The following is a 27036-nucleotide window of genomic DNA, read 5'->3' on the forward strand; positions in this document are numbered from 1 at the left end:
TCGTGTAAAATGATTTCAGAGCACATCACAAGAACAACAAGAACAACCACGAACAAAAGTTGCAGCATGCCAAACAGATCCTCCTTGTGTGGCATCTCGCGGGACGCAGCTTTCTTTTACTACATTGAGACCTCACCAACGAAGCAAAGGTAAACGTTCTAATTATTCTTATGTTATCATGAATATTATCAGACGTGTTATGGTGTTTGTGTGTTCCAAACATGTGTAGCATTATTACTGGGTAGCATTTAGTAGAGCAGTGTTGCCCAATTACTTACCTTGATGACTGAGAACATTAGTGAGCCATTCACAACAAATTAAAGAAGTATTCATAGTATGAATAGACCTATTCATACTATTCATCTCACTGAGGCCATCCTTAAAAATATTTTCGTTTGCCGTAACCCGACCGACCCTGTCAATTTAGAACCGACCCAAATATTTATTTTTTCCCCCTTTTAGTCCGACCGACTTGCCGGTTGTAAACTTGCGTTAATACCGACCGATTGTTTTTTTTTTACTCTAAACAACCAATACAAATGCAATAAAATAATAGTTCTTTTAGTAGGCCCAAGTATTGTGAATATAAATTACCTACATGCAAACGTGGCTCACTTAAAAAAAAAACCTGTGGCGTCATCTCTACACCATTGGTTTTACGCATGTCACTTCGTTTCATTCACACAAACTGATAACGCTGTTACAAAGTTCTGGAAGAACTGTGGCCAGATCTTTTCTCATCCCTTCTCCCCCTAGTCTAGCGGTGACCGTGTCGGAGTATTGAAATTGGTTGTGGTCTATTCAGCATTTCTCAAAATATGGGTCCGCAACATGGAGACTGCTGGTCCGCGGAGTCGTGGAGTGAAATTAGGCCCGGTGCTTCATCAGATAATTTGCTGCGCAGTTGATCAAGAAACCGCGGATCGACGAAAAAAGAAAACAAACGTTTCTGCTATCGATGTCATTAAACATGGAGCCCTACAATTAAGTGGTGGTATGAGCATTCATTCAATGCGCGTCTGCGCGAGAGAAACTGAAACTAATCGATAACGTTGGTATCAAAGCTCCGCTTCAACCTGTTGGAAGGCTATTTATTTATTTAACGAAACTTAATAGAACGACGTTGTTTTTTGGAACTTCCTTAGAAACAGAGCAGAGACTGTATAATACACTGTATAGCATTGAGTATTGTATAGTTAAATTTCAATATAACGTGGCCAAGAGCTATTGTAGCCTTCTTTCTGGGTACATGTTGATGAGCCCTATGACCCAAAAGTCTGCCATGACCGGGCCTCAGGTCAAAGACGTTTGAGAAAGGCTGGTCTATATAACCTGCATCAGAATGAGGTTTGCAATGGTGCGCCTGAAGGCACGGGTTGAAGACCCAGTCAGTTACGTCACAATATGCACATTTGTGTAAATTCATTCCTAGGTGATCACCATGACCAAAATTGAACTTTTTTTTTTACTTTGAATCTTGAAAAAAAAAATATTGACCTACCTACCGACCCATTTTTAATTTTTTTTGGCTGTTACTGCAAACAAAAATATTTTTAAGGATGGCCTGAATGACCTGCATTTACTTTTGTGGGGAAGGCCCCCCACAAAAGTTTTAATTATTTTATAGATATTTGATGCAATGCAGCTGAGAACACACACGTATGATGCCTTCAGAAGACATTGTGTACAGAAATGGGTTTTGTTTAGTGAAAGTGTGAGATCAGGCCTAATTGCCAGCCATCAAAATGCAAATCATTACAGTTTTAGGCTGCTCTAACTGAAAGGCACTTGTAACAACACCGGTTAGAGTACAGCTTTGGCACAGCCTACAGGTTTAGCCAATGCTTTTGCTGTGAGTTAATAGTAGTATTTTGCTTGGTGTGTGCTTACAAAAGTGACAAGTGACAATTGTTACAACATTTCTGCTGTTTCATTTAGGTTGTACCTTGCAGCTATGCATTTCAATGAGAATGCTCAGCGCCCACAACGGAAGACAGCCAAGGGGAAACTAATGTACAGGCTTGTGTTTCCAAAGGCCAAAAGGGGAGGTTACACAGTCAAAAAAGTGAAGACAGAGCCAACGATTTGTAAGTTTAAAATGTATATATTTTTTTATACAAACGATTGTGCAACAAATGTGCAACGGTATAGACACTAACAATAACTTATTAATTCACACACAACAGGCTATGTCTTTAACCTGATAAGACTGGTGTTCGAAGAGATCGTCCATGACTCCCTTCGTTATGTGGATGCCGTCCAGCAGATTCCTGTGCCCCAAGACTTGTGTGCTCAGCTTCCCAGACCTTCCAGGGAGGATGCTGTCGCTGAGCATGTGTCACGGTTCAGTCGAGGGGGGGTCTGAACCCGACATACTGCCCTGATGTTTCCGGAAACTCCCTCCGTATGCGCAGCACCACACAAGAGGGGATCACAACACGGACACTTCGCCCAAGGAAACCCCAGCACCAGCTCACGAAAGATCTGTAGGCCAAGTGTCTGCATTGCCTTCAGAGAAATCAGAGTGGAAAGGCACACTTTTTTACTATTTATTTTTTGAATATTTTATATTTTTGAGTATAGCACTGTATGATTGTGTTGAAACAAAATAAAGTTTGTAATTTTACTGTTTGCATCAAACTGTGTTTTCGTGACCTGCTGAACTAATAATGAATGCATATTGGCTAAAAACATTTGATTTATATTATATAGCTGGTAACACTTGTATCAGATTGTCTTCACCTTTCCATCCCTCTTATTCTCAACTGCCCATGGTCAGCTCTGTAGATGTTCATTGCATTTTGTAAAGAATATATGTTGAGGCACACCGGTTCAAGGCCAGGATGGTCAATCATACAGGTTATCTCCTCCGGAACCTGGGTCATTCTTCTAATGACCTGTAAAAACAAATATAAAGACCATGCTGTTATTTTGTCATTTTGAATGAGCAGAAAGCACAAATTAGCTTGAGTAAATATCTCCAGTTTTAGTTACCTGGGGTACTTCCCGGCAACATATATTTTCTCTCTCCTGGGGCATGCGGTCACAGTTTCCACACGTACACCTGGCAAGGGGAGATGGATGTAATTTTAAGTTCACATATCACTACATGGAACGAGGGTAATAATCTTATAATCAGATGATATAATCAGCAGGATAGAAGTTAGCCTACTGCTGATTAGGTCATCTGGTTATGAGATTATTATCTTCGTTACATGTAATAATATATACAACAGGACGATGTCCAGTTAGTTAGGCAAGAGCCTACTATTTCTGTAGTGGCAGTTCGTAGGTTATGGTGTTTGTGAAATGAGTAGTCTACTGCTCGCGTCAACAAAAATATTACCTCTCGTGACATGACAGTGGTAATATTTTTGTTGAAGCGAGTGAGCAGTAGGCTACTCATTTCATTACGGCCATAACATACTGAACTGGTACTACGGAAATAGTCTCTTGCCCAGCTAACTGGACGTCCTGTTGTAAGATCACATATTACTACTAACGTTACGTGGCAAATAATGTAGGTAACTCCTAATCAGATAACCCATTCAGCAGGAGAGAACGGTAAGAATATACTGACTAAAACGAGAGTATAGGCTATTTTCCTTGCGAGCAGCACTCATTTCATTATAGCTATCTGCACGCTACATATTGGCTATACGGACTTTCTCGCTAACTGGACGTCTTGACAGAAAATGCACGAGGGTAACGTTACATGTTGTAAAACATTTGTTTGTGTGCAAATGAATAACTGTTATGCTGCTTACAAAGTTAACATAAGACTAATACAACGTTATGCTTAGGCTAGGACACTGAAGTGTGAGTAGGCTATTACATTAGTATTACAACGTGTAGTGCTACGTGTAAATGATAAATGAAAAAACTTACCATTCTGAAGTAGTCATTTGTAATCTATGGGCGACTGGTTGCTCCTCTACATCAGATTCTTCCTCTGATTCTGGCTCATACATATATGGTTCAACACCTAATGTGTCCATATCAACAATTTTGATGTTTCAGTGAGTGAGTGCTTGTGGCCATGACGCGTTTGCTCCACAGCTTCGCTCGTTGTAAACCAACCAATCAGCGCACAGCTCATCTAAATATTCATGAGCATACCATAAAAGGGAGAAAACCTCTCGTTTCATTCTAGGGCTTTTAACCAGGCTTGCATTAGGGCGCATAGAACAGCACATATGCCATTTTCAGCCCAACCAATGTTACACACCCTATTCAGAGACCTTAAGGACCAGCACCAAATACCCTATATCATCATTCTATCACCCCTTTAATTTATCCCTCTGACGTACAAAGTTATTTCAGTTCTGAGGAATATAGATACAAGCTTAGAGGCAGGCCTGATGCGATTGCAGATGATTCCATATCCACCCAAGAGGGAATAGTTTGGGAAGAAAAGTAAAACATAATGGTTCTAAGTTTCCATCCTGCACCGAGCAAGAAGGGACTCCCTTATAGTCAGTTTTTACGCATTAGACGCATTTGTCATAGAGATGACTACTTCGAGATTGAGTCCAAAGCACTTTACACGAGTACGCAAACATGTACATCTTGATCGCTCCATATCGAACACCCAGCGCAGCGATCCACCTTTGATTTGTTGCACAACTCACACACCCTTCAGCCAACAAATCAAACATGTCATTAGACAGCACTGGCATGTTCTTCAGGCTGACCCCAAATGTGCTGAGCTTTTTCCCAACCCACCCCTTTTTACTCACTCCAGATCTGCTAACTTAAAAGACAGGCTGGTCCACTCGGACACCTTCAATCACTCAATGGGTCCCCGCGAACGCTTGGATGATCTGACAGGCTTCTTTCCCTGCCGCAATTGCATGTCCTGTACTTCGATCATAAAGACCAGCCAATTCACAAGCTACTCCACTGGCAAACAGTACAACATAAGAAAATTCATTACATGCAATTCCATTAATGTAATTTACTTGTTATATTACCCTTGTGGTTTGCAATACACAGGCTGCACAAGGAGACAGTTAAGAGTCCGACTCAATGAACACCGCAGTGCTATTAACAGACAGGACCCTAAATCGCCAGTTGCGCGTCATTTCGCAGAAGCTAACCACTCCGTGTCAGATCTTAAATTTCTAGGCATAGATAGAGTCGTAGGAGGAGCTGTACAGGACAGATGCTCCTTCAGTGTGAAGCGCGCTGGATCTACTACCCTAAAACATTACATCCACATGGGTTAAATAATGACTTTGATTTGACTTGTTTCCTTTGAGCTGGTTTATCTGAGAATGTTCAATCTGCTTATTATATATCCAAATATCAATATATTTTTTAATATTCACTTGCTTATTGTTAAACTTGTTATCTTATGTTTTTCTATTTTTCATGTGATTTTTTTATTTTATTTTATTCATTATCTGGACTACTTTCTATGACTATGTCGACTGTACCAATGAGCCTGAGGGCCTTCTTATCTCGTGATTCTCTGAGTCTACACTGCAACCTACCTTGCTAGGGGTCAGGTTGATTGATTAACCCTAACCCTAACCCTACCTAGCTACAGTAGGGGTCAGGTTGATTGATTAACCCTAACCCTAACCCTACCTAGCTAGGGGTCAGGTTGATTGACAGAGCTGCCACCAAGTAGACGCAGACTATAAATATGCGTCACGTCTTTGTGTATTTCTTGAATTTCCCCTAGGGATCAATAAAGTATCTATCTATCTATCTATCTATCTATCTATCTATCCATGGTTTGCACTGATGAAGGTCTGAGGACCGAAACGTTTGTACATCACCTCACTTGGTAGCACATTGGTTGATGGATGGAACACTTTGTTTATTTATTTTTCAACGGCAAACAATAGTGTGCAAGTTTTTTTCCATGATTGACTACTTCATTCTTAAAAAAAAATGTTTAGGAAATGTTTAGGCACCAAGGGGATATTTTGAAATAAGTATAAGTGCTTGGGCAGAATAGTAATTTTCAAAATATTTATACAACCTATTAAAGATATGGGTAATGATGTCCATCTTTCAATGGAGTTAGAAATATTTTCTAAAAGAGGATCATAATTTACTGACACAATATTCTCAAGGGTTGGTACAATCTTTATGCCCAGATATGTAAAACAATCAGTGGTATTAAAAGTGGATACACCATGGTTGGGCTGTTGTCCATCTCCCTCATTCAGTAACATAAGCATGCTTTTAGAATGATTAATCTTGTATCCAGAAATCTTTCCAAACGTACTAATGAGTTCTAATAAAGCAGGGATGGAGTTATTGAGGTGTTTTAAAAACAGCAGAACATCATCTGCAAACAAGGCAATTTTAAGTTCTACTTGACCAACAGTAATGCCTGTTATGCCCATATGATTTCTAACTGCGATTGCAAAAGGCTCAATGGAGATTGCAAAGAGGAGAGGAGAGAGAGGTGACCCCTGTCAACAACCTCTGGAAATGGTGAATGGTTTGGACACCATGTTATTCGTTAGCACCTCAGCTACAGGGTTGTTATAAAGTAACCTAACCCACTTACAAAATCGTTTCCCAAAACCAAACCTTGTCAGTAATAATAATAAAAAATAAATAGGGCCATTCTACCCTATCAAAGGCCTTTTCGGCATCTAGTGCTAGGATGGCAATATCTTGTTCTCCCCTCTGGTAATGAAGAATGTTGAGAAGCCTTCTAACATTATGAAATCCCTGTCTATGTTGTATAAAACCATTTTGGTCTTCCCCTATCAGTCTAGATAGTATAACTTCCAAGCGCTTAGCCAAAACTTTACATAATATTTTTGTGTCTGAGTTGAGGAGACTTTTTGGACGCATGTTTTCACATCTTGTATTACTTTTCCCTGGTTTTGGTAGTAATGTAACGCTCCCCTCATTGACGCAGGGAGAAGGCCATCCTGAAAAGCTTCCAACATTATTTCCAGAAGGGGAGTTAACAGTTTTTCTTTAAATTGTTTATAGATGTCTATGGGAAGGCCATCTGGACCCGCTGTTTTCCCTGCTGTCATCGCATCAATAGCTTCTGAAATTTCTTTCAATGTTAACTAAATTAATTTTATCTTCTTCAGAAATCTGTGGTAGGTTAAGATTAAGGGTATTTGTTTACTGTGGTAATGTTGTGGCAACATGGGGCGTAAGCTAACTGGCTAATTTGTTTTGTGTTTGTGATTGGACCTAAGCTAACTGGCTAAGCTAACTGGCTAATTTGTTTTGTGTTTGTGATGGGCTGTGCCTAGGTTGATGGTTGGTTGGCCAGCGTTTTTATGGTTATGGTTCAGTCCACATCAACGGGACGGACCAACCTAGCCAACCTTGACCATGCCTGAGGGGTATTTCACAAAACCTAGATAAGGGATTAAGCTGGGATTTTTAGGTTATCCTGGATGAATTTAGCCTTGACTTGGTTTCACAAAAGAGATGGCACATAAGTTACTATGGGGATTTATTCTCTGCACCTAGCCTGGTCCCGACCAGGCTAACAGCCAAGCTAAGTTAATTCTAATGGTAACTAGACTGCATTTCCGGCGGGAACTGCGAAAGTGTGCTTGCCCTGGTCCGGTCACCAACGTGAGCAGACAGTGACATACGCTATGCTGAACCTGGCTTGATCCAAGCATTCTAACAGTGCCTTTCAGTGTTGGAGCAGTGGCAATACCTCAAAAGCTCTATTCAACTATTGCCTTGCGGGGTGAATGTGGTTCGTTGGATTTTACCTGTGGCCTGCCTTCGAATTTAGCTTCTATGACTAAAATCAAATCAATAAAATAAAACAACAGCAGTGATTGGCTGCAAAAATAAATAATGTCACGCGTCTTGCACCTCTCAAACTGGGCTATCAGGTAACCTAGAGAAAAATTTGAAATTATGAAATATGACTAAGGCATTAAAATGCTGCTTGTTTGTCAGGATACTTTTTCACTGATTTATTTAAAAAATATGAGCTACGAGTGTGAATGTTATATATTCCATCCCCTAATTCTGTTTTACTTTTTGTGTGGCCCATAACGACCCAGTGGATCATGAAAATGTGCCAAAATTCACATTCCTTGCTTGTTGTTGGTACATTAATTGCCACTTATCTGAGATGTAAGAGTTCAGTATAGGTTTAAGGTCTGGGGCAGGGATTTGACATTCTGTGACTTCTTCATTGAGGGCTTGCATAGCAGCACTGTCCTCTTTCTCATTTCCCCTCAGACCAACATGGGACCCAGCAAAAAACTACACTCAAGTTCTGGTTCTTTAGACGTTCTAGTTGATCAAGCTCAGCTTTGGTTGTACTTTTTGCGTGACATTAAAGCCTACTGGAAAGATTTTTAATTGCAATTTAATTGAATGCAATTTACTTTTACGATTAAATAAAATTAATGTACCCCTCTCACCCATAGTTTTCTATTTATTTACAAATGTACATAGGCCTACTGTAATTACATTTATACATAGTTATTCTACTGATCTTTATACTATTCATCCTGCACATAGACTTATTCTTACTACTCTTATAATGTTGTTTCTGCACTACAATGACACTGCACATAGCTGTATGTTATGTACATATCTGTTATATATTTGTCATATTGAATATCCATATTTATTCTGTTTTATTATATTCTGTTAATACACTGCATATATCTATATTATTATTTCTACTATTATAATGTTACTACTACATACATTATTCTACTTATTGTGTCATGAGCTCTCTCTCTGCCTGGTAACACGTGCTGATTGAAGCCTGATGACCTCCACCTGTTCCTGCTCTGCTCTGCCTCACCCTCGTTACCTACCAGCTGCACTGCATTCACCACTCATCATGCCCTCTATATAAAGCCTTGCTTTTCAGTCCACACTTGTCAGATCGTCTGCAACCAGCACCAGTTACCTGCCTGTTTATTGAAAACGCCTCTGACTCTTTGCCTGTGATCCCGGACCCGCTCGACTACTTCTGTGTTCTCCAGCCCCGGTAATCTTGACCTGCCTTCCGTCCCTCTTCTACGAATACCGCCTAGTCCTTGACTGTACTGCTGCTTCGTTTCAATTGCTGTTGTGTGTGTGTTTCCCCCAGGACTTCCCGGATCATCCAGCTCCTGCCTTCGCTGTTCGGCTACTGGGGGAACACACACACGCAGACTCTTGGAACTCCTGTACCCCCCCCGGAACCCCTGAAACCCCCAACCCTTAAATAAACTTTTGAACGTGACGCAATTGTGGTCCTCGTCCTGTTTGGTGTCTGACAGTACGATCTGACCAAACATGGACCCAGCGCACGGTCGAACCAGCATGGAAACCGACGAACCAGAACCACCCACCGCCATGCAACGCCTGGAAGAGACAGAGAGAGAGGTAAACCGCAACACTGCTGACATTGCCTCCCTACTTCAAGCCGGCTTGAGCCAGCGTCAGCAGTTCCAGCAGCAACAGCAACAACTTGCAATGATCATTCAACTTCTCACCAACCTTTCTCCTCTGCCTGCTCCCACCGGCCCAGCCCCAGCCAGCCTGCTCACCGGCCCAGCACCCGAGTCTCCTGCCCAGTCCACTGCTACCGTGGCTGCCGGAGCCCCAGAACCCAGGATCGGCAATCCAGAGCGGTTCAGCGGCGACCCAACCCAGGTACGGGCGTTCCTGACGAGCTGCCGTGTCCAGTTTACCCTGCAACCCAGGACTTTTGCCACTGAAGGGGCGAGGGTCGGTTACGTGATCACTCACCTGACGGGCCGAGCTCGACTCTGGGGAACGGCGGAGTTCGAGCGCCAGACCCCAGCATGTGCAACCTTCAACCTATTCGCAGAGGAGATGCTAAAGGTATTCGATTTGGAATCCACAATAGCCGAGGCATCTCGGATCCTGATGAGTATTCGCCAAGGCAGAAGGACTGTTGCGGATTACTCCATCGACTTTCGAACCGTGGCAAGTCGGAGCTCCTGGAACATGGAAGCATTGGTGGATGCTTTCCTCCACAGCCTGGCGGACTACATAAAGGACGAGCTGGTTTCCCATGATCAACCCCCCACTCTTGATGAAGCCATTGCTCTGGCTGTCCGCATCGACCGCAGGATCCAGGCCCGCCGTCATGAGAGAGGGCGCCAGAGTCCATCCACCAGCACACGGAGTGTCCCAACTGCCCTTCTGTCCGCACCTGCCACACCATCTAGCCAGCCGGACCAGTCTGAACCGATGGAGATCGGCCGCACCTCCCTAACCCCTGCAGAGCGCCAGCGACGCATCACCTCCAACTTGTGCCTGTACTGTGGTGGTGATGGTCATCGAGTCGCCACCTGTCCAGCAAAAGCCGGAGCTCACCAGATGTAGGAGGAATCCGGATGAGCTCAATGAACATTCAGCCCTCCATCAGCCGTAAACCCCTCATCCAAGTCTGTCTTCACCTGTCTGATTCCACCCACACCCTGGCAGCCCTGGTGGACTCTGGCGCAGAAGCAAACATTATTGACACAGGACTTGCTCGTCAGCTGGGCTTGGAAAGCCATCGCTTGTCCACTCCTGTTCCAGCCCGGGCCCTGGACGGTCACGCAATTGGCACAGTTACCAGCATCACAGCCCCCATCTCAATGATGGTGTCAGGAAACCACCGAGAGACCATCCGCTTCCACCTGCTCAGCTCTCCAGGCCAACCCCTAATCCTGGGCTACCCTTGGCTCCGTCTCCACAATCCTCACCTCGATTGGGCCTCCGGAACTGTGAAAGAGTGGGGAAATGCCTGCCACCTGACCTGTTTGCGTGCTGCCTCGCTGCTCCCCGGCTCAGTACTCCCCAGCATTACCCACGACATTTCTAATGTCCCTGAATGTTACCATGGCCTCCGAGAGGTGTTCAACAAGACCAAAGCCACATCTCTGCCCCCACACCGTCCGTACGACTGTGCCATTGATCTCCTCCCTGGGACTGCTCCACCCAAAGGTCACCTCTACTCACTATCCCCTCCTGAAAGAAAAACTATGGAGGATTACATCAGGGACTCCCTGGCAGCTGGACTCATCCGCCCGTCTTCCTCTCCTGCTGGTGCCGGGTTCTTCTTTGTGGGAAAGAAAGATGGTTCTCTTCGCCCCTGCATTGATTATCGAGGTCTGAATGATGTCACAGTGAAGAACCGGTACCCTCTGCCTTTACTCACCTCTGCTTTTGAATTGCTCCAGGGATCCACTATTTTCACCAAACTGGACCTTAGAAATGCTTACCACCTAGTGCGAGTAAGGGAGGGTGACGAGTGGAAGACAGCATTCAACACCCACACCGGCCATTATGAGTACCTGGTAATGCCATTTGGCCTCACCAACGCCCCAGCGGTATTCCAGGCGCTGGTGAATGATGTGCTGCGGGACATGCTGAATAAATTCGTCTTCGTGTACCTGGACGACATCTTAATTTTCTCCAGAACTCTGTCCGAACACACCCGTCATGTCCAGCTGGTTCTTCGACGGCTCCTGGAGAACTCTCTCTATGTCAAGGCGGAGAAATGCGAGTTCCATGCTCAGACTGTGTCATTCCTGGGATACATCGTCGCTGAAGGCAATATCCAGATGGACCCCGCAAAGGTCTCGGCAGTTACCTCCTGGCCAGTTCCGGGGAATAGGAAGAAGCTGCAGCAATTCCTCGGTTTTGCCAATTTCTACCGGAAATTCATCCGGAACTACAGCTCCGTCGCCGCTCCCCTCACAGCTCTGACCAGCATCAAACACCCCTTTTCCTGGACCCCAGAGGCCAACACAGCCTTTCATACCCTCAAGGCCCGGTTCACCACTGCCCCCATCCTCCAGATGCCGGATTCAGACCGGCAGTTCGTTGTCGAGGTGGATGCCTCAGACGTGGGAGTCGGGGCCATACTCTCTCAACGGGCAGAGGAGGACAACAAGTTGCACCCCTGTGCATTTTTCTCTCGCCGGCTTTCACCTGCAGAGCGCAATTATGATGTTGGAAACCGTGAGCTGTTGGCTGTCAAGCTTGCCCTGGAGGAGTGGCGTCACTGGCTGGAGGGGTCCACAGTTCCGTTCCTGGTCTGGACCGATCACAAAAACCTCGAATACATCCGCAATGCCAAACGTCTTAACCCCAGACAGTCCCGCTGGGCCTTGTTTTTCACCAGATTCAACTTCACCCTGTCATACCGCCCAGGTTCTCGGAACACCAAGCCGGACGCTCTCTCCCGTCAGTTTCATAAGGATGACGCCCCTTCCCAGGAACCTGCATCAATTCTGCCCGATCCCTGCGTCGTAGCTGCCCTGACCTGGGATATCGAGGAGGAAATTCAAGAGGCCCTCCGTGACCATCCCAGTCCCAGTGCATGCCCAGACGGTCGTCTCTTCGTCCCAGATAATTTGAGGTCCCGGGTCATACAGTGGGGACACAACTCCCGCCTTGCCTGCCACCCGGGCTCCGCCCGCACCTGCCATCTCCTTGCCCAGCGCTTTTGGTGGTCGTCTTTGAGAAGGGATGTCCGAGAATTCGTCCGTGCCTGCCCCACCTGCAATCAGAACAAGTCCTCCACTCGGCCCCCCGCTGGTTTACTCCAGCCCTTGCCTGTGCCCACACGACCCTGGTCCCACGTCTCCTTGGACTTTGTAACTGGCCTCCCACCATCAGGTGGGATGACTGTCATTCTCACTGTGGTTGACCGGTTTAGCAAGATGGCACACTTCATCCCCCTCCCTAAACTGCCATCTGCCAGAGAGACTGCCCAGGCTGTTCTTGATCATGTCTTCCGTCTACACGGGCTGCCCAGGGATGTTGTCTCTGACCGAGGCCCGCAATTTACCTCTACATTCTGGAAGGAGTTCTGCCGTCTTCTAGGGGCCACAGTGAGTCTCACCTCTGGGTTCCACCCCCAGTCCAATGGTCAATCCGAGCGGGCAAACCAGGAGCTGGAGAAGGCGCTGCGGTGCATGGTTTCTCGCAAACCCCAGGCTTGGGCACAACAACTGATGTGGATAGAGTATGCTCACAACTCCCTCACCTGCTCTGCCACTGGTATGTCACCTTTCCAGTGTGTGTATGGCTACCAGCCCCCCCTGTTCCCCAGCCAGGAAGGAGATGTGTCCTGCCCGTCTGCCCTCGCCTATGCCCGCCGTTGCCGTCGTACCTGGTCACAAGCTCGTGCCACGCTACTCAAGTCAGCTGTCAGCTATGCCACTGGGGCTAACCGCCGAAGATCGCCGGCACCCGCCTACCGTGTTGGCCAGAAGGTGTGGCTGTCAGCCAAGGATCTCCCACTGCGGGTGGAATCGCGTAAACTGGCACCTCGATTCCTCGGCCCGTTCCCTATCCAGAGGGTCATCAGCCCAACCGCAGTCCGGCTCCAGTTGCCAACCTCCATGAGGGTGCACCCTACTTTCCATGTTTCGAAAGTCAAGCCGACGCATGAAAGCCCGCTGGTCCCCGTGCCGCTTCCTCCTCCTCCTCCTCGCCTCGTTGACGGTGGGCTGGTGTACACCGTTCGACGCCTGCTTCGGTCCAGACGGCGAGGTAGGGGCCTCCAGTATCTCGTCGACTGGGAGGGCTATGGACCTGAGGAGAGAACCTGGGTGCCAGCCAGTCGGATTGTGGACCGGACACTCATCGCCGACTTCCACCGTCTGCATCCTGATCAACCTGCAATCCGTAGGGGCCGCCCCAGAGGGGTCCCTAACCGTCCTGCCCGCCCGGCTTCCTGTCATGTGCCTGACCCTGACCCTGTCTCGGTACCTGTCCCGTCTTCTGTCCACGACCCTCCAGCTCCCTCCGAGGATGAGGATGTTCACTCGGACCGCTCGGAGGAATTCTAGCCCTCCACCGGCTCCCCTCCGCCCTCCCGACGTGGTGTCACTCTTGGGGACTTCTGGGGCCGTCCCTTAGGGGGGGGGTTCTGTCATGAGCTCTCTCTCTGCCTGGTAACACGTGCTGATTGAAGCCTGATGACCTCCACCTGTTCCTGCTCTGCTCTGCCTCACCCTCGTTACCTACCAGCTGCACTGCATTCACCACTCATCATGCCCTCTATATAAAGCCTTGCTTTTCAGTCCACACTTGTCAGATCGTCTGCAACCAGCACCAGTTACCTGCCTGTTTATTGAAAACGCCTCTGACTCTTTGCCTGTGATCCCGGACCCGCTCGACTACTTCTGTGTTCTCCAGCCCCGGTAATCTTGACCTGCCTTCCGTCCCTCTTCTACGAATACCGCCTAGTCCTTGACTGTACTGCTGCTTCGTTTCAATTGCTGTTGTGTGTGTGTTTCCCCCAGGACTTCCCGGATCATCCAGCTCCTGCCTTCGCTGTTCGGCTACTGGGGGAACACACACACGCAGACTCTTGGAACTCCTGTACCCCCCCCGGAACCCCTGAAACCCCCAACCCTTAAATAAACTTTTGAACGTGACGCAATTGTGGTCCTCGTCCTGTTTGGTGTCTGACATATTGTATGATATAACTGCTAATACACTGCACATATTTATATTTAATTCATATTACTCTAAACCACCTTCTGTAAATCAACTGTATACTACTGTCTACATTGCACTATATTTCTTGACCTGTCTCTGTATATTTCATCACCTTTCTATACTTTGCATCACATTGTATGCATACTGTAGCTACATGAATCACAGCTAAGATCCTTGGTTGCTATGAAGGCCAGTCGTTCTAAATGGATGGTTGAATGCTATGGCCAATAGGCCTGTCAAACTCGATTCCTTTTAAGGATCCGGGTTATTCTGAGTCACTCACTAAACTGATCCGGGTTGAACGAGTCACTTGAGTCAGTATTGCTAAATCGCAAAGAAATTCAGTCCTACGTTCAAGCAGTGCAGTGGGGTGCTTCATTTCGTTAAGTGCCTTCTCATGTTGGATGTGGATCCTCCATGATTTGAAACCAGGTTTTTGCAGTACTTGCATTTAGCCTAAGAGTTTTGGTCTCCTGGTCAAAGTGCATCCACACATTGTTCATCTTTTTGGTGCTCATGTTCAGAAACTTTGATCTTATTGACAGGGAGGGTAGCCTATATTATAATAATTAATTATTTGTTGTTGTTTTGTTAACAATAGAAAATTTGCCTAGGTCTAATGCTACTCTGCTACAATGTTTATTACCACTACTATATACTAATAGTAGGCTACTAGGAATCTATTCTAATAGGTATTATAGGCAGCTAATAGGCCTACTAGGCAACTAATATTATTAGCCTATTAATCATAGCTATATATATATATATATATATCATGTTAGGTAGCCTAATAATATCATATATAATATAATATAATATAATATAATATAATATAATATAAAATAGCCTAATATAATAGCATCAAAATCTCCACCCACTCACGGGAAAGAAAGCAGTTTGAGCCAGACTGTTTATTTATTGTCTTAACCTAGCCTAAGCAATTGACTTTCAATGTAGACATAGAAACAGGAACGTAGAAATGCCCTGCAGTGACTAAATTATTATTATTGTTATTATTATTATTATTAATTAATTATTATAAATTATTACTGATTCGGCTGACTCGCACTCATAACAACAACGTAACCGGCCCGCTTGGCTGATCCGACTGGCTAGCCTACTCTCCATACAGAGTTTGCAATGTTTCAGACTGTCTTCGCGACCTAATTGCATTTTAAAGTAGGCTATGCGTGCAGAATATATGTTATTTCAGAAGTGAACGCATGGCTTTTGTTGTGGATTTTCTTTTAACCTTGACGAGGAGTTACTCGCTCCTCTAAAGATCCACTCATGACAATGTAGCCGGCTGATTCGGCTGACTCGCACTCATAACAATGTAACCGGCCCGCCCTGCTGATCCAACTGACCCGGCTAGCCTGAGCAGCTCCATACAGAGCTTGCAATGTTTCGGACTGTCTTCGCGACCTAATTGCATTTTAAAGTAGGCTATGCCTACGTGTAGAACATTGTATGCTATTTCAGAAGTGAAAGAATGGCTTTTGTTGTGGATTTGCTTTTCACCTTGACGAGGAGTTACTCGCTCGTCTACTGATCCACTCATGACAGCGTAGCCGGCTGATTCGGCTGACTCGCACTCATAACGTAACCGCCCGGCCCAGCGATCCGACTAACCCGGGTATACAAAGCAGCTCCATTAAGAGCGTGCAATGTTTCGGACTGTCTGCGCGACCTAATTGCATTTTAATATGCTACATCTATACACCAAATCTAAAGTATGCCTAGGCTACATGCAGAACATTGAATGTTATTTAAGAGGTGAAGAATGGCTTTTGTTGTGGAATTGCTTTTCACTTTGAGGAGGAGCTACTCGCTCGTCTACAGCCACTCATGACAACGTAGCCGTAGCCGACTCGTACTCAATGTAGCCTAACCGGCCGGCTGATCCGACTAACCCAGCTCTGCGGGAAGTTAACCAGTTATCTCAGACTGCCTGCTCACTCAGTCGCTTGAGTTGATTTGTGGAGTTGTTACATTTTTGGCAGCTATGATGGCTAGTAGGCTAGCTAATGTTGCAAGAGGTTTGTGTGTGGCGCTGTTTATCGTTTTAGATTGAATTGTAGTAGGACTCAACTGATCCGAGTTAATGATACTAGAGACTCGCGACTCATGGGTTAATTTAAAGATACGGGTGAAAGATCCGAGTGAATCACGACTCAAACAGGCGTAATGGCCAAAGGCCAGTTATCTCTGCCGTTGTCAAGCGGGCATATCCTAACTTTATCTTATTTTAAACATCTCTATTTTACTTAGCCTACTTCCATACAGTTACTCCTATTAAGAAGTGGCCACTTCATTCGCGCTTACCGTGATTCACGCAGCAACATTATTAAATGAATCTGTCACCATATGCCAACGTTTGCAAAGAGGAGAATCTTTTAATTTGATTCACAATGAAACGTTACATTTAATGTAGATGTAAACAATGAGTAGGCTAGTTTTGGTTGTTGTTGGTGGTGTTACTGCATCCCTTAGTTATGCCTACAATGCAAAATTGTTCCCTCGTGATTGTTAGACGCATTTCAAAACATCGCAACGTGAAATGCCACCACAAAACATTGTTTGTGAATCGGTCTTATTAGGAGTCCTCGCTTAAGCTGTCACAGACTCAGGCGCTACTTTTAGGGCTAAAATTCTTCCTGAATTACTCTTAGTAAAAGAAAAAAAATAGGAGTCTTAAAGTTATGAGTGACGAAGTTACGAGTACAAGCATCTCATATCAAATGACCATGGCATTACGCTAAGCAACATAAATCTCATAACGTTACAGCAACATCTCCTCCCTATGACCTAGCTAGCTAGCTTCTAGCCACACATGAAATGAATGATGTTAAAATCTCCGCTTAGCATTCTAATAACAGAAGGGGCACATTTATGTGGACCACTACAACATGACTCATTATGTCTGTAACGTTAACTGTATAAAACACTTACTTTCATAAAGGAAGCACACCATCCAGCACATACACATGAAAACCGATATTTTAGGTAGCCTACTTGGCCACAAACTCAAAACGTGTCTCTCTGAAGCTCTGTTCTAGAATCTTTGCTCTGAAGGCTGTGTTGCTAGACAACATCAAATAAACGAAATGATAGTCTTTCAGTATTAAATGTGTACGTGTGATTCCGAATGGATGTGTGTGGTTTGCAATTAGAATAAACAAGAAAAACATTTCCAATAATTTCCCATGATAAATTACATAATATTTGCACCTTCCTTACTTGTGAATCTCACACCGTATTTCAAGTAGGCTACACTAGTGAAATGTAATACAACGTTGCCACCTAGCGTTCAGTAGGCTATTTAACATTAACGTGACATTGCTTATTTATTCTTTCGTCAACTCCATGCTTTTAGGAAAACAATCTTTTTATCATAATTCCCTCTTCAATGAGCGATTACCAGCTCGTTTTTGTAACAGAGATAGCTGTTTATTGTCCCTAGGTTTACAGAAACACCTATTCATATTAATACAGGAAATCAAGTTAACGCTGCCGACCACTGTTTGTCTATTACATGGCCCAGAATGCCTTGCATGTCTTTACAACAAAACAACCCAGTAAAACCTCATTTCCCGTAAATATATGAATTTGCATACTTGTAACATTTTTAATAATACCCTCCCATCATGACATTTAACAATAAGGAACATTTTTATTTGAATACCGTCAATGTGACAACAACTCTATTATGTAAGCTATATATAGCTACTGTTCTCCTTGCTATATCAGTTCGTAAGTCCATACTATCCCATGGCAGAGCAAGGATTTCATGATTGGGCAAGGCTGCCTAGTGACATTGTGGCTCCCCAGAGAGATTGTGCATACTTGGAATGCATTGTGATAGCAGTACAACTGCAAATGTTAAAGGTGATAGTTAACCAAAAATGGATGGGTGGTTTGCCAAATGATGGAAACTTTTAGAATATTTCTTTTTTTTTTTAGCTTATGCACCCTCACACTGGAGTCCCCAGTTCATATACAAAATTTGGTATCGATATGTGACAGTGTTCCTGAGATATGGACGACTTCCTGTTTCGGAGCTTCGCCGCCGATTTCGTTTGGCTGTGACGGGCAAACGCTTTCGAAAATCAAAAATCCTTCCGGTAACTTTTGTGAGGCTTGGTCCAAGGATAATGTACGTCAAGTTTCGTGGCGTTCGGATCAAATTTGTGACCTGTTCAATCCAATATGGCGGACGAACGGCACGCCCACCTGACGTCATCTTCGCGACCAACTTACACCGGTACTGACAGGACGTTTTAAAGTTGGAACGGTGTCTCTGTCTCAAAGGGCCTAGGCGCTAGGGCTGACAAAAAATTAGGGAGACGGGAAAAATAATAATAATAAAACTTAAGAAGAACAATAAGTGTGCTTTGCAAGCACACTTAATAAGTTATATTATTAACATAGGCCTAGGTACTCATTGTTTGCTTATTTTATTGATAGACGTTTGATGAATAGCCTACTGTAGTTGATTTGAAGTGGAGGGGCAAGTTTTCGAAGGTATTTTTAACTATGATGTTAAGGTATATCATACTATGTGCATCTTTGCAGTGGCAAGTACTTTCTTAATGACGTTGTGTGCCGAGACAAGGAAGTACTCACACGTGGGTGCATACGTAAATTTGCATTCACTTGGTCTACCACGCCTACCCCTGCTGTTTTACAGAAATAGCCATGATTCCCCATTCCAAAAAGGACAACTTTACTTCATTGTTAGTCTATATCAAATGTGGTTCTTCACTTTGTATGAATGACGCTATTTTCCGCGTCTTTTTTATTCCAACAGTGGGCACTTTGGAGCAGAATCCTGAATTACTTCCACCTGGCTTGACATAGTCACCCCTACTCATCCTGGATTGGCATTAGTGAAACGAGTTGAGCTAGGATGACCAGACAACGCTATGTCAAACCTCGCTTTATCACTTATCTTGGATGTCTTAATTCTGCCTTTGTGAAATACCCCTCTGGGCTGGTTAAGAGTATTTTGGGTATTGGATATTTCAATGTGGTAATATGGAGGCAGCATGGAGGGGAGTGTCTCCAGGACGCTGGTTTCACTGTTAAGCCTTCATGAGGTGTCGTGGGTCTAACTTAACGAAACATCGGTGAATGAGGGTGCCCACTTGATAACCCCAATGACATGCCGCATACTATATACTGCTGTTGGATGGGCCATTTGTCTTGTGTTTGTGATCATTTGTTGGCGGATTTGTGGGTAGTGTGCTTGTTAAAAGTTAAACTTGAGCAGGGGCTTCTGAATGTGTTTTTACCTTGGATTTTGGCACAAGGGATTTTAACATCTAATCCTGTGTATTAATGTAATACTTTGAGAAGTTCACCAGGTTCCATTGTCTGAAAAACACCCAAAACTAATACATTTCTATAGCTATTCTCTACATTGTGGATGGTGTTTTGGTGGTTGAAATTTTGACTCCATCTCAAAATGGATTACTTCGTCATCTTGGATTTTATTGAAAGTGAAACTAGGGAATACTTAAAAAAAATAGAAGTGCCTTGGCACCAAAAAACGGGACATTTGGTGTCCCGGGAAAGATGATCAATTTTCCGGGACAGACATTAAAAAAAGAGAACAATCCCGGGAAAACCGTGGGGGGCTCTCTTCGCAGGGTGAGGGTTTTTAGAGACCGCCAGAATCCGCTGATATGCCCGGACAATATTCTCTATGAAGATATAGATTGTCAAACGAGAGAATTTGTTATCTTTGTCAGCTGATCTAGGCAGACGTCTCTCATGTCACCAGTCGTAGCAATGCCCTTACTTGGACAATTCATGTATTCCATCGCTGATGCTGAACATCTGAGCAAGAATACTGTATGTCCGAAAATAAATCGGACATACAGTAGGCCTAATAAATTAAAATCACCATTTTAATATAAACTTGTTGAATTGAATGTCATATTACCCTGCACATAAAGGCTGCACATTTCCACAGCACCAGAATCCGACCGAATGCCTCCCTCAACCCCCTCCATAATCGGCCTTCCACTATTCTTGTTAGGTGTAGCCTAAAACAGAGGCCAAGTGAAGGCTATAAGCATAATTAAGATAATTAAGAAATATTAATGCAAGCTATAACTACAGTGGGCATTGCTTCGATTTGGCCAGCTTCCCTCGCGGTCCGCGTGCGGGATCACGCGGCATCACGTGACTTTAATTTGTATTTTTCCAGTGACGCTGCAACGACGCTGCAACAACCCAAACAACCGGCAGATGTCTCTTGTGAGCAGGGTGTCTCGTAAAAAGAAATGGAGCCTGGTAAACCCTACACAGACTTGGAGACTGGATTAGAAATAATTTAATAGCCAGAAATATGCCTACCCTCCCCTAATAAAGAAATATTTGGTTAGCTGCTAGTGAATCCCGTTTGCAGCCGTAGAAGAAACGCAGGACAAATGAAACATTCCGGTTTTCTCGGAGTGCAACGATGATAGACAGACATCATTTGGACAAAATATAGAGCATATTAACCTCTGTTGCTCACTCAGCCAAATGCCTTCCTGCTACGTTCTGTTATCACAGAGTTACAGGCGATAAACGATTTTTGATGGTCACAAGTTTACTTCATTAACGGTTTATTTTTTTGATTATTAAAGAGTGTTTTTCATTTAAAGGTTTGACTTATTCAGTAGAGCATTTAGTGCTCTCCCCAATCCCAGACGTTCACATTGCATGTTTGTTTGTAATGGATGCAACCGCGAGATACACGTTTTGACGGCAATGAGTTGTTAACAGACATGAACCAAGACATATAGCCCAGCAGCAATCTAGGGACTGTTCGTTATTTATTGAAGGGGCCACCGGAGGGATTTTGAGTGCTTCAGTCAAAAGTTGCATGACCCTCCCTTGCCTGCTAGAAATTGTTCAATGACCCTCTGACAAAATTGTCAAAAAGACATGACCCTCCCATGCAATTGTCGCTGTCTTCCGCCTGCGCTGCTTTGCGCCACGAAGACACACTGATAACGTTCTTAAATCAATCTTTCCCGGAAGCTTGCGTGCTACCAGTCCTTCCTTTTCAAATGTGTTGCAACTGTTTGCACAATTTCACAAATAATCATATGTGATTAATAATGTGACAAATAATCCCTGTGCACGGGGACCGAAACAATGCATGACAACTTTGTCCGTGTTTATCACGTATTTTAACTTTCCCCCGCTGTCTTGCCGTTTTTAATATTTTCCCGTAGAATATCCCATATTTTAATACTCTCATAATATTAGCCCTGCCATCGGGCCTGTCTCTGTGTTGCCCTGTTGCTACCCCCTTGCCCTTCCAACTTAACAGATGTCTTCAAATCATCGTTTTCCTTGCTTGAGAGTGAGAGCACGATTCATTGGCGCTTGCATGTTCGGCCGTATGTCTACGTGCGCACCTGCCTACCATCAGGCTACTCAGCTACTAGAGAAAGAATTTCCCCTGTTTGTATGTTCACTCCAAGTTGGTCTACCATAACTTACCAACTCTGCACTGTAGACCCTAAACTGGCTATTTATATTTTTCTGTGAAATAAGCAAATGTATTTGTTCAACTTTATGAAGCAGAATTACGCACTAGGGTACTTGGAATGTAACACATTTGACAAAGGACAGATGTATGTTGCTAGTGACAAAATATTAACTTTCAGTGTTTTACGATGTCTTTGTCATGGGGAAGTGTTTTTCCCCATGCATTTATTCTAGGTTACCGTCAGTGACTGCTGCGAGAGAAGCAGGTTCTGTGTTTCGTTCATTTCAGTGACTGACGCGAGAGAAGCGGGGTCTGTGTTGTGCTGCGTTGCGTTAATTTATTTTCATTGGGCATACCGTGCCGTGCCGTCCGCAGCTCTTCAGTTCCGACAAAGCCGAAATTACTCCTTTTGAAACAATGAGTGCAGGCCGCGCATTTGTATGGTTATATTGCTTGACGGGGTTACACTCGTTATACTTCCTGACACTGAGGCCGTTGGCCCGCCGGCCCACAGTTGCAAGGGTGTTTTTTCCACTCACAGGCACTAGGGGGAAGCAACACGGCCACCATTCAACCTGAAAAAAAGTCATATAACCATTCCAATGACTGAAGCTGGTAAATGAAGGTAAATTAAGCTATATGCCCACTTCTGAATTGTGTTGCATCTGTAGGCCTTTTTATGAACTCAAAATGGCCGATTTAATTATTTCAACTCATTTCAGACATTCCGAAAGCTATTAATCCTCCGTAACACATATTTGAAGAACATGTGGAAATAAAACTTTACTTTTAGGCATTTAGGCTACCCGATCTGCAATACGTTGCCAACAGCCTTGCCTTGCTTTGTTTGCTGCCGACGTATTTGATTTTTGTCGTAGAGTGAGTTCCTTGTAACTTGTCACAATAATTGTGCATTCCTCGTCCGTAAAATAAGGTGATCGCGTCATCATTGAAAGCCGCCCCTTTTATGTGGATGTGCACAAACTCCAATTAGGTTAAACCCAGTTCAACAAATCAACTTCTTAATCAGCGTCGTAGTACCGATTAACACCACTTATGATAACCAAAGTAACCCTGGGTTACATCTGGATAGGTTAAGCTCCCTTTGTAGTACAGGCCCCAGGTGACCTTCTCAAAGTAAACAATAACACTAAAGCAAGAGGCTACACTGAGATTCTGGAGGAAAAGATCAGGCATTGTGCCAAGAGACCTGAGTCCAGACCTCAATCAGTCAAAAAAGTTGTGCCAAAGTGATGGCAAATAATCGTTCCTGCCTCAAAACCCAGATTGCTGCTAAAAAGGCGTGGTCTAAAATCAAAGGTGTGGTCTAAAAAAAACATTTTGAGAGCTTTGATGGTAAATAAAGATGTTTCCATTGATTATTTGAAAAGGGCATGAATAATTTTGCACATGCCATTTTTCATAAAAATGTTAAAAAAAGATAAAAACTATTATTTATTTTTTTGATTCCATTTTTCTACCACATTGTCTTACAACCTTTTGGCATGTGGCAGTATCGTTTTCAGTCAGAACAAACATATTGGTCAAGAGAAAATCAACATTACATCAATGAATAATTTTGTTCTTAACTGTATATATATTATTGTAACAGATGGGCTAGGTTATTAGTAAAGTGGTGGAATAGCACACTACACATGCACACACACACACACACCCTCACACACATGCACCCTCACATACAAACACACCTACATACACAAACACACACACACACACACACACACACACAAACACACACACAAAAAAACTAACTGACATGCAGGCACACACACTCAATACACACACACAGAAGCACACATATACACAAAAACAACCACACACTCTGCACACACTCAATTACAAACACAAAAAAGGAACAAAGTAGGAAATGAACACAATTTGACAAACGTGACTTATTTTTGTGGAAAAAATGTGCTGGACTGGGCGGCGGTCATATTTTGTACCGCTCTGCGGTACATCTAGTCTATATAAACAATACAAGGCAAAACAGACTACCTCGTATGTAACATTGGGTTCCCGTAAGAAGAATATTTAGCATGTCCGGTTGTAGGTAAGCTAACTTTGACGTAGTTATGCCCGTCGCACCGTAGGGAGATAACCGTATTGTTTGGATAAGAAGCGAAGTCCAGCCAGCACAGAAAAAGAAAGCTATGTAGCCTACAAGACCATTGTATGTTGAGGTGAAGCATTACATCGAGCCAAGTGAACCTAATAAAAAACGACACTAATGTTAATCATTTCAGAGGTTTTTGATGAATTGACAGTAGGTCAGAAAAGTGGAAAGAAGATTGGCTACAACTTTTTTGTTTTGTTTTACCATTGACTGTGTTTGAAGATGATCATGTCTGGTCGTTTCAACATGAACCCAACTTGACATCACTTGTGAGGATGATATTAATAATGATAATAATAATACATGAATAAATGTTTAACTTTGATGACTGAAGACGAAGAAAGCGTTATAAGAATTTCTGTATGAACCATCTATAAGATGAGTTACAAGATTCAGTTCTATGGCTAACGTCACAAAGTTAAGTGCAAGTCTGCGCAGTACGATGGGGGACCAACTGAAAAACATTCAATTTGTGTCAGTGCCCTCCCATTGAAAACAACAAAATCTGTTCGTCGTCTATTTCTTTTACTGTCTATGGGTATAAGCCATAAAAACATAACCATACATGGTAGACTTAAAACCAGCTACAGCTGGACTAAGCGATTTATATGCTCAAATAGACTCCAAAAGTTCATGGGGCACCAACCTGGTTTTGAAATAAATGTATTTTATTTGCAATGTCTTGGATAAGTACTTCATTACCTATAATCCTGATCAATGCCACAATCCCACAGTGATGCCTCTGATACTGTAGGTGGAAAGTCTGTTACGGCAAAGTTTGAAAGTTTCAGCGAAATCGCTGAAAAAAGATAGCGGAGTCTTTTAAGGTCAAGGTGAACTTGATTATCCCACAGGGGGAAATTCATTGTGCCTCTGTCACAACACACTCTCCAAGACATATACACTGCAGACAAACCAATAAACATGTATAAAGGAAAGAATACAGAGATTGACCGTGACAAAACAAAAAAGACAATAGACTTACTACAGGAATGACAATGACAATCAATCAGACATTGATACGACATGGAAAATACTAATATTGTAGAAAAAAATGTAAGAGTCATAAAAAGGAATAGCTAGGAAGCTAGCTAGAAATGGCTGTCAAGGAAATTGTGATCAACCATCCAGTTAAAGTGCCAGTGTGGAATTAAATGGCTTGCGATGTGCTTGGTCATTATACAATCTGATCGCTATGGGCACAAACAATTTATTTTACCTTGCTGTTCTATTGCTTCGCATAAATTTATGATGGAGAGGGTAAGAGGGGTCATTAAGGATTTGGTCAGTCTTTTTTAGGATGAGATCATTGTACAGCTGAGCTGCTGACACCTGGTCAAGTCCGATGATATTGCTGGCCATCTTGATCATACGCTGCAGTCTCTTTTGGTCCTTAACATGCATATTGCCAAACACACAGATAGGGCCAAAGTACAAAAGACTCTGAAGGAGACTTTTATAAAACATTACAAAGATGTGACTGTCTAATCTAAAATTATTTAGTTTCCTAAGGAAGAACATTCTCTGGTGCATTTTCTTGGTTTTGCTCGGTGCACATTCATTAAAAGTTAATTTAGAATCAATTTCAACTCCCAAGTATTTGTAGGTGGAGACCCTCTCTACTAATTCACCGTTGATCTTTGGGGAGGGAACCATTATTCTGTTTTTGCTAAAATCTATCTCCATCTCTTTTGTTTTCTTCACATTGATTTCAAGAAAATTCTCAGAACACCACTGAGTGAAACCCTGTAATTCCTTCTGAAATTCATTCACAGAAGAAATGTCGGACTTTAAAAAGCCAACCAGTGCTGTGTCGTGAGCGTATTTAAAATAAGTGTGGGCTGAAGCGGAAGTTTACAGTTGTTGGTGTATAATGTGTATAGGATAGGTGACAGAACGCACCCTTGTGGTGCCCCAGTATTGATCGTTTTTGAGGTTAGATATACACAGATTAAATTTAACTTGCTGACTACGGTCCATCAAGAAGTCATAGATTGTGCATTTACTCCCAAATGCAGCAATTTTTTCACCATCAGGTGGGGTTGGTTGTGTTAAAAGCGCTGCTGAAGTCAATGAACACAATCTTGACCAGGCTCTTGACCTGCTCAAGGTGCTCATTAGTGCAGTTAATCAGAGATAGCACTGCATCCTCAACACGTCTTTCTGCACGATAGGCGAATTGGTTCGGGTCTAAAAGAGGTGAAACCTCATGGAGAAGTTGTTTTGAATTCTTTCAAAACATTTCATGACTGTAGAGGTAAGGGCAACAGGGCGCAGATCATTGAGTTCCTTAGGTTTTACTGTCTATGGCTATAACAGGAAAATCTTAATGTGATTTAAAAACGTTCTAGACGAACATTGGTACTTGTATCAACAAGGATTGTGGTTCATATATCACACAAACTTAGTCAGGGCCAATACACCATCAAATAGACCACTGTAAATGTTAGTGTAACACTAACCTTTCAGGTAGCCGACAGGCCAATCATTAGCATTTCTGACATTGCATGTCATTGTAAGACTAGCTAGGGTAGCTAACGTTTAGGTTACATGCTGAAATATGAAATATAGCATATATAGTATAAGTAAATATGTTTGCTTCCAGTAGCAACAACTGGAATCCATGCATTTCAACGGAATTGTTTTTTGAATCTGATCTCTTATCATACCTGTTCGTTCGTACTCGTTGCTCGACTTATCGTGACTAAATTCAAGATTCCTCAAGGTACTGTCTGTATAAAACGTCTTGTAAATAAACTACCAGTGCTTTTTCAAAGTTCTCCATGTCTCGTTTTAAATGTCAAGGCCCTCGGAAGTCTACCAACGAAGTATGGAGCTACTTTGAGCCTCGTAAATGGTGTAAAACAGTGATTTATTTGCATGGCTTGGCCGATGGCCGAGGCACCTCAACAAAACACTGTGTGTAGCATTGGCTAACTAGCTCCAGATTTCTGAGTGCAGGGGACAAGCCGAGGTG

The 27036-nt window shown here is 43.5% G+C and overlaps 3 protein-coding genes across 6 annotated transcripts in view; all 3 read right to left on the bottom strand.

Moving 5' to 3' along the window:
- LOC121690338 (zinc-binding protein A33-like) overlaps positions 1-27036 on the bottom strand; it is a 698440-nt gene that overhangs the window by 432711 nt on the left and 238693 nt on the right. The gene's annotated exons all lie outside the window — the stretch shown is intronic.
- Positions 1-27036, bottom strand: part of LOC121690097 — a 790202-nt gene that overhangs the window by 399814 nt on the left and 363352 nt on the right. The window lies entirely within an intron of this gene.
- On the bottom strand, positions 2085-4285 carry LOC121691451 (P2X purinoceptor 7-like). Its single transcript, XM_042071178.1, has 4 exons — positions 3889-4285; positions 2995-3064; positions 2743-2897; positions 2085-2508 (listed from the first exon to the last, which is right to left on the bottom strand). The coding sequence occupies exons 1-4, from the start codon at positions 3996-3998 to the stop codon at positions 2346-2348; spliced, it is 498 nt and encodes a 165-aa protein (XP_041927112.1). The 5' UTR covers positions 3999-4285; the 3' UTR covers positions 2085-2345.

The sequence above is a fragment of the Alosa sapidissima genome, chromosome 2 (assembly GCF_018492685.1).
Source record: "Alosa sapidissima isolate fAloSap1 chromosome 2, fAloSap1.pri, whole genome shotgun sequence".
In the NCBI taxonomy this organism is placed as follows: Eukaryota; Metazoa; Chordata; class Actinopteri; order Clupeiformes; family Clupeidae; genus Alosa; species Alosa sapidissima.

Excerpts from the sequence above, each read along its gene's own strand:
- LOC121691451 (XM_042071178.1), bottom strand. The coding sequence starts at position 3,998 with ATGGACACATTAGGTGTTGAACCATATATGTATGAGCCAGAATCAGAG. Across the intron at positions 3,065-3,888 it reads CAAATGACTACTTCAGAATG|GTGTACGTGTGGAAACTGTG; the intron begins GTAAGTTTTTTC and ends TCCCCTTGCCAG. Across the intron at positions 2,898-2,994 it reads GTTGCCGGGAAGTACCCCAG|GTCATTAGAAGAATGACCCA; the intron begins GTAACTAAAACT and ends TTGTTTTTACAG.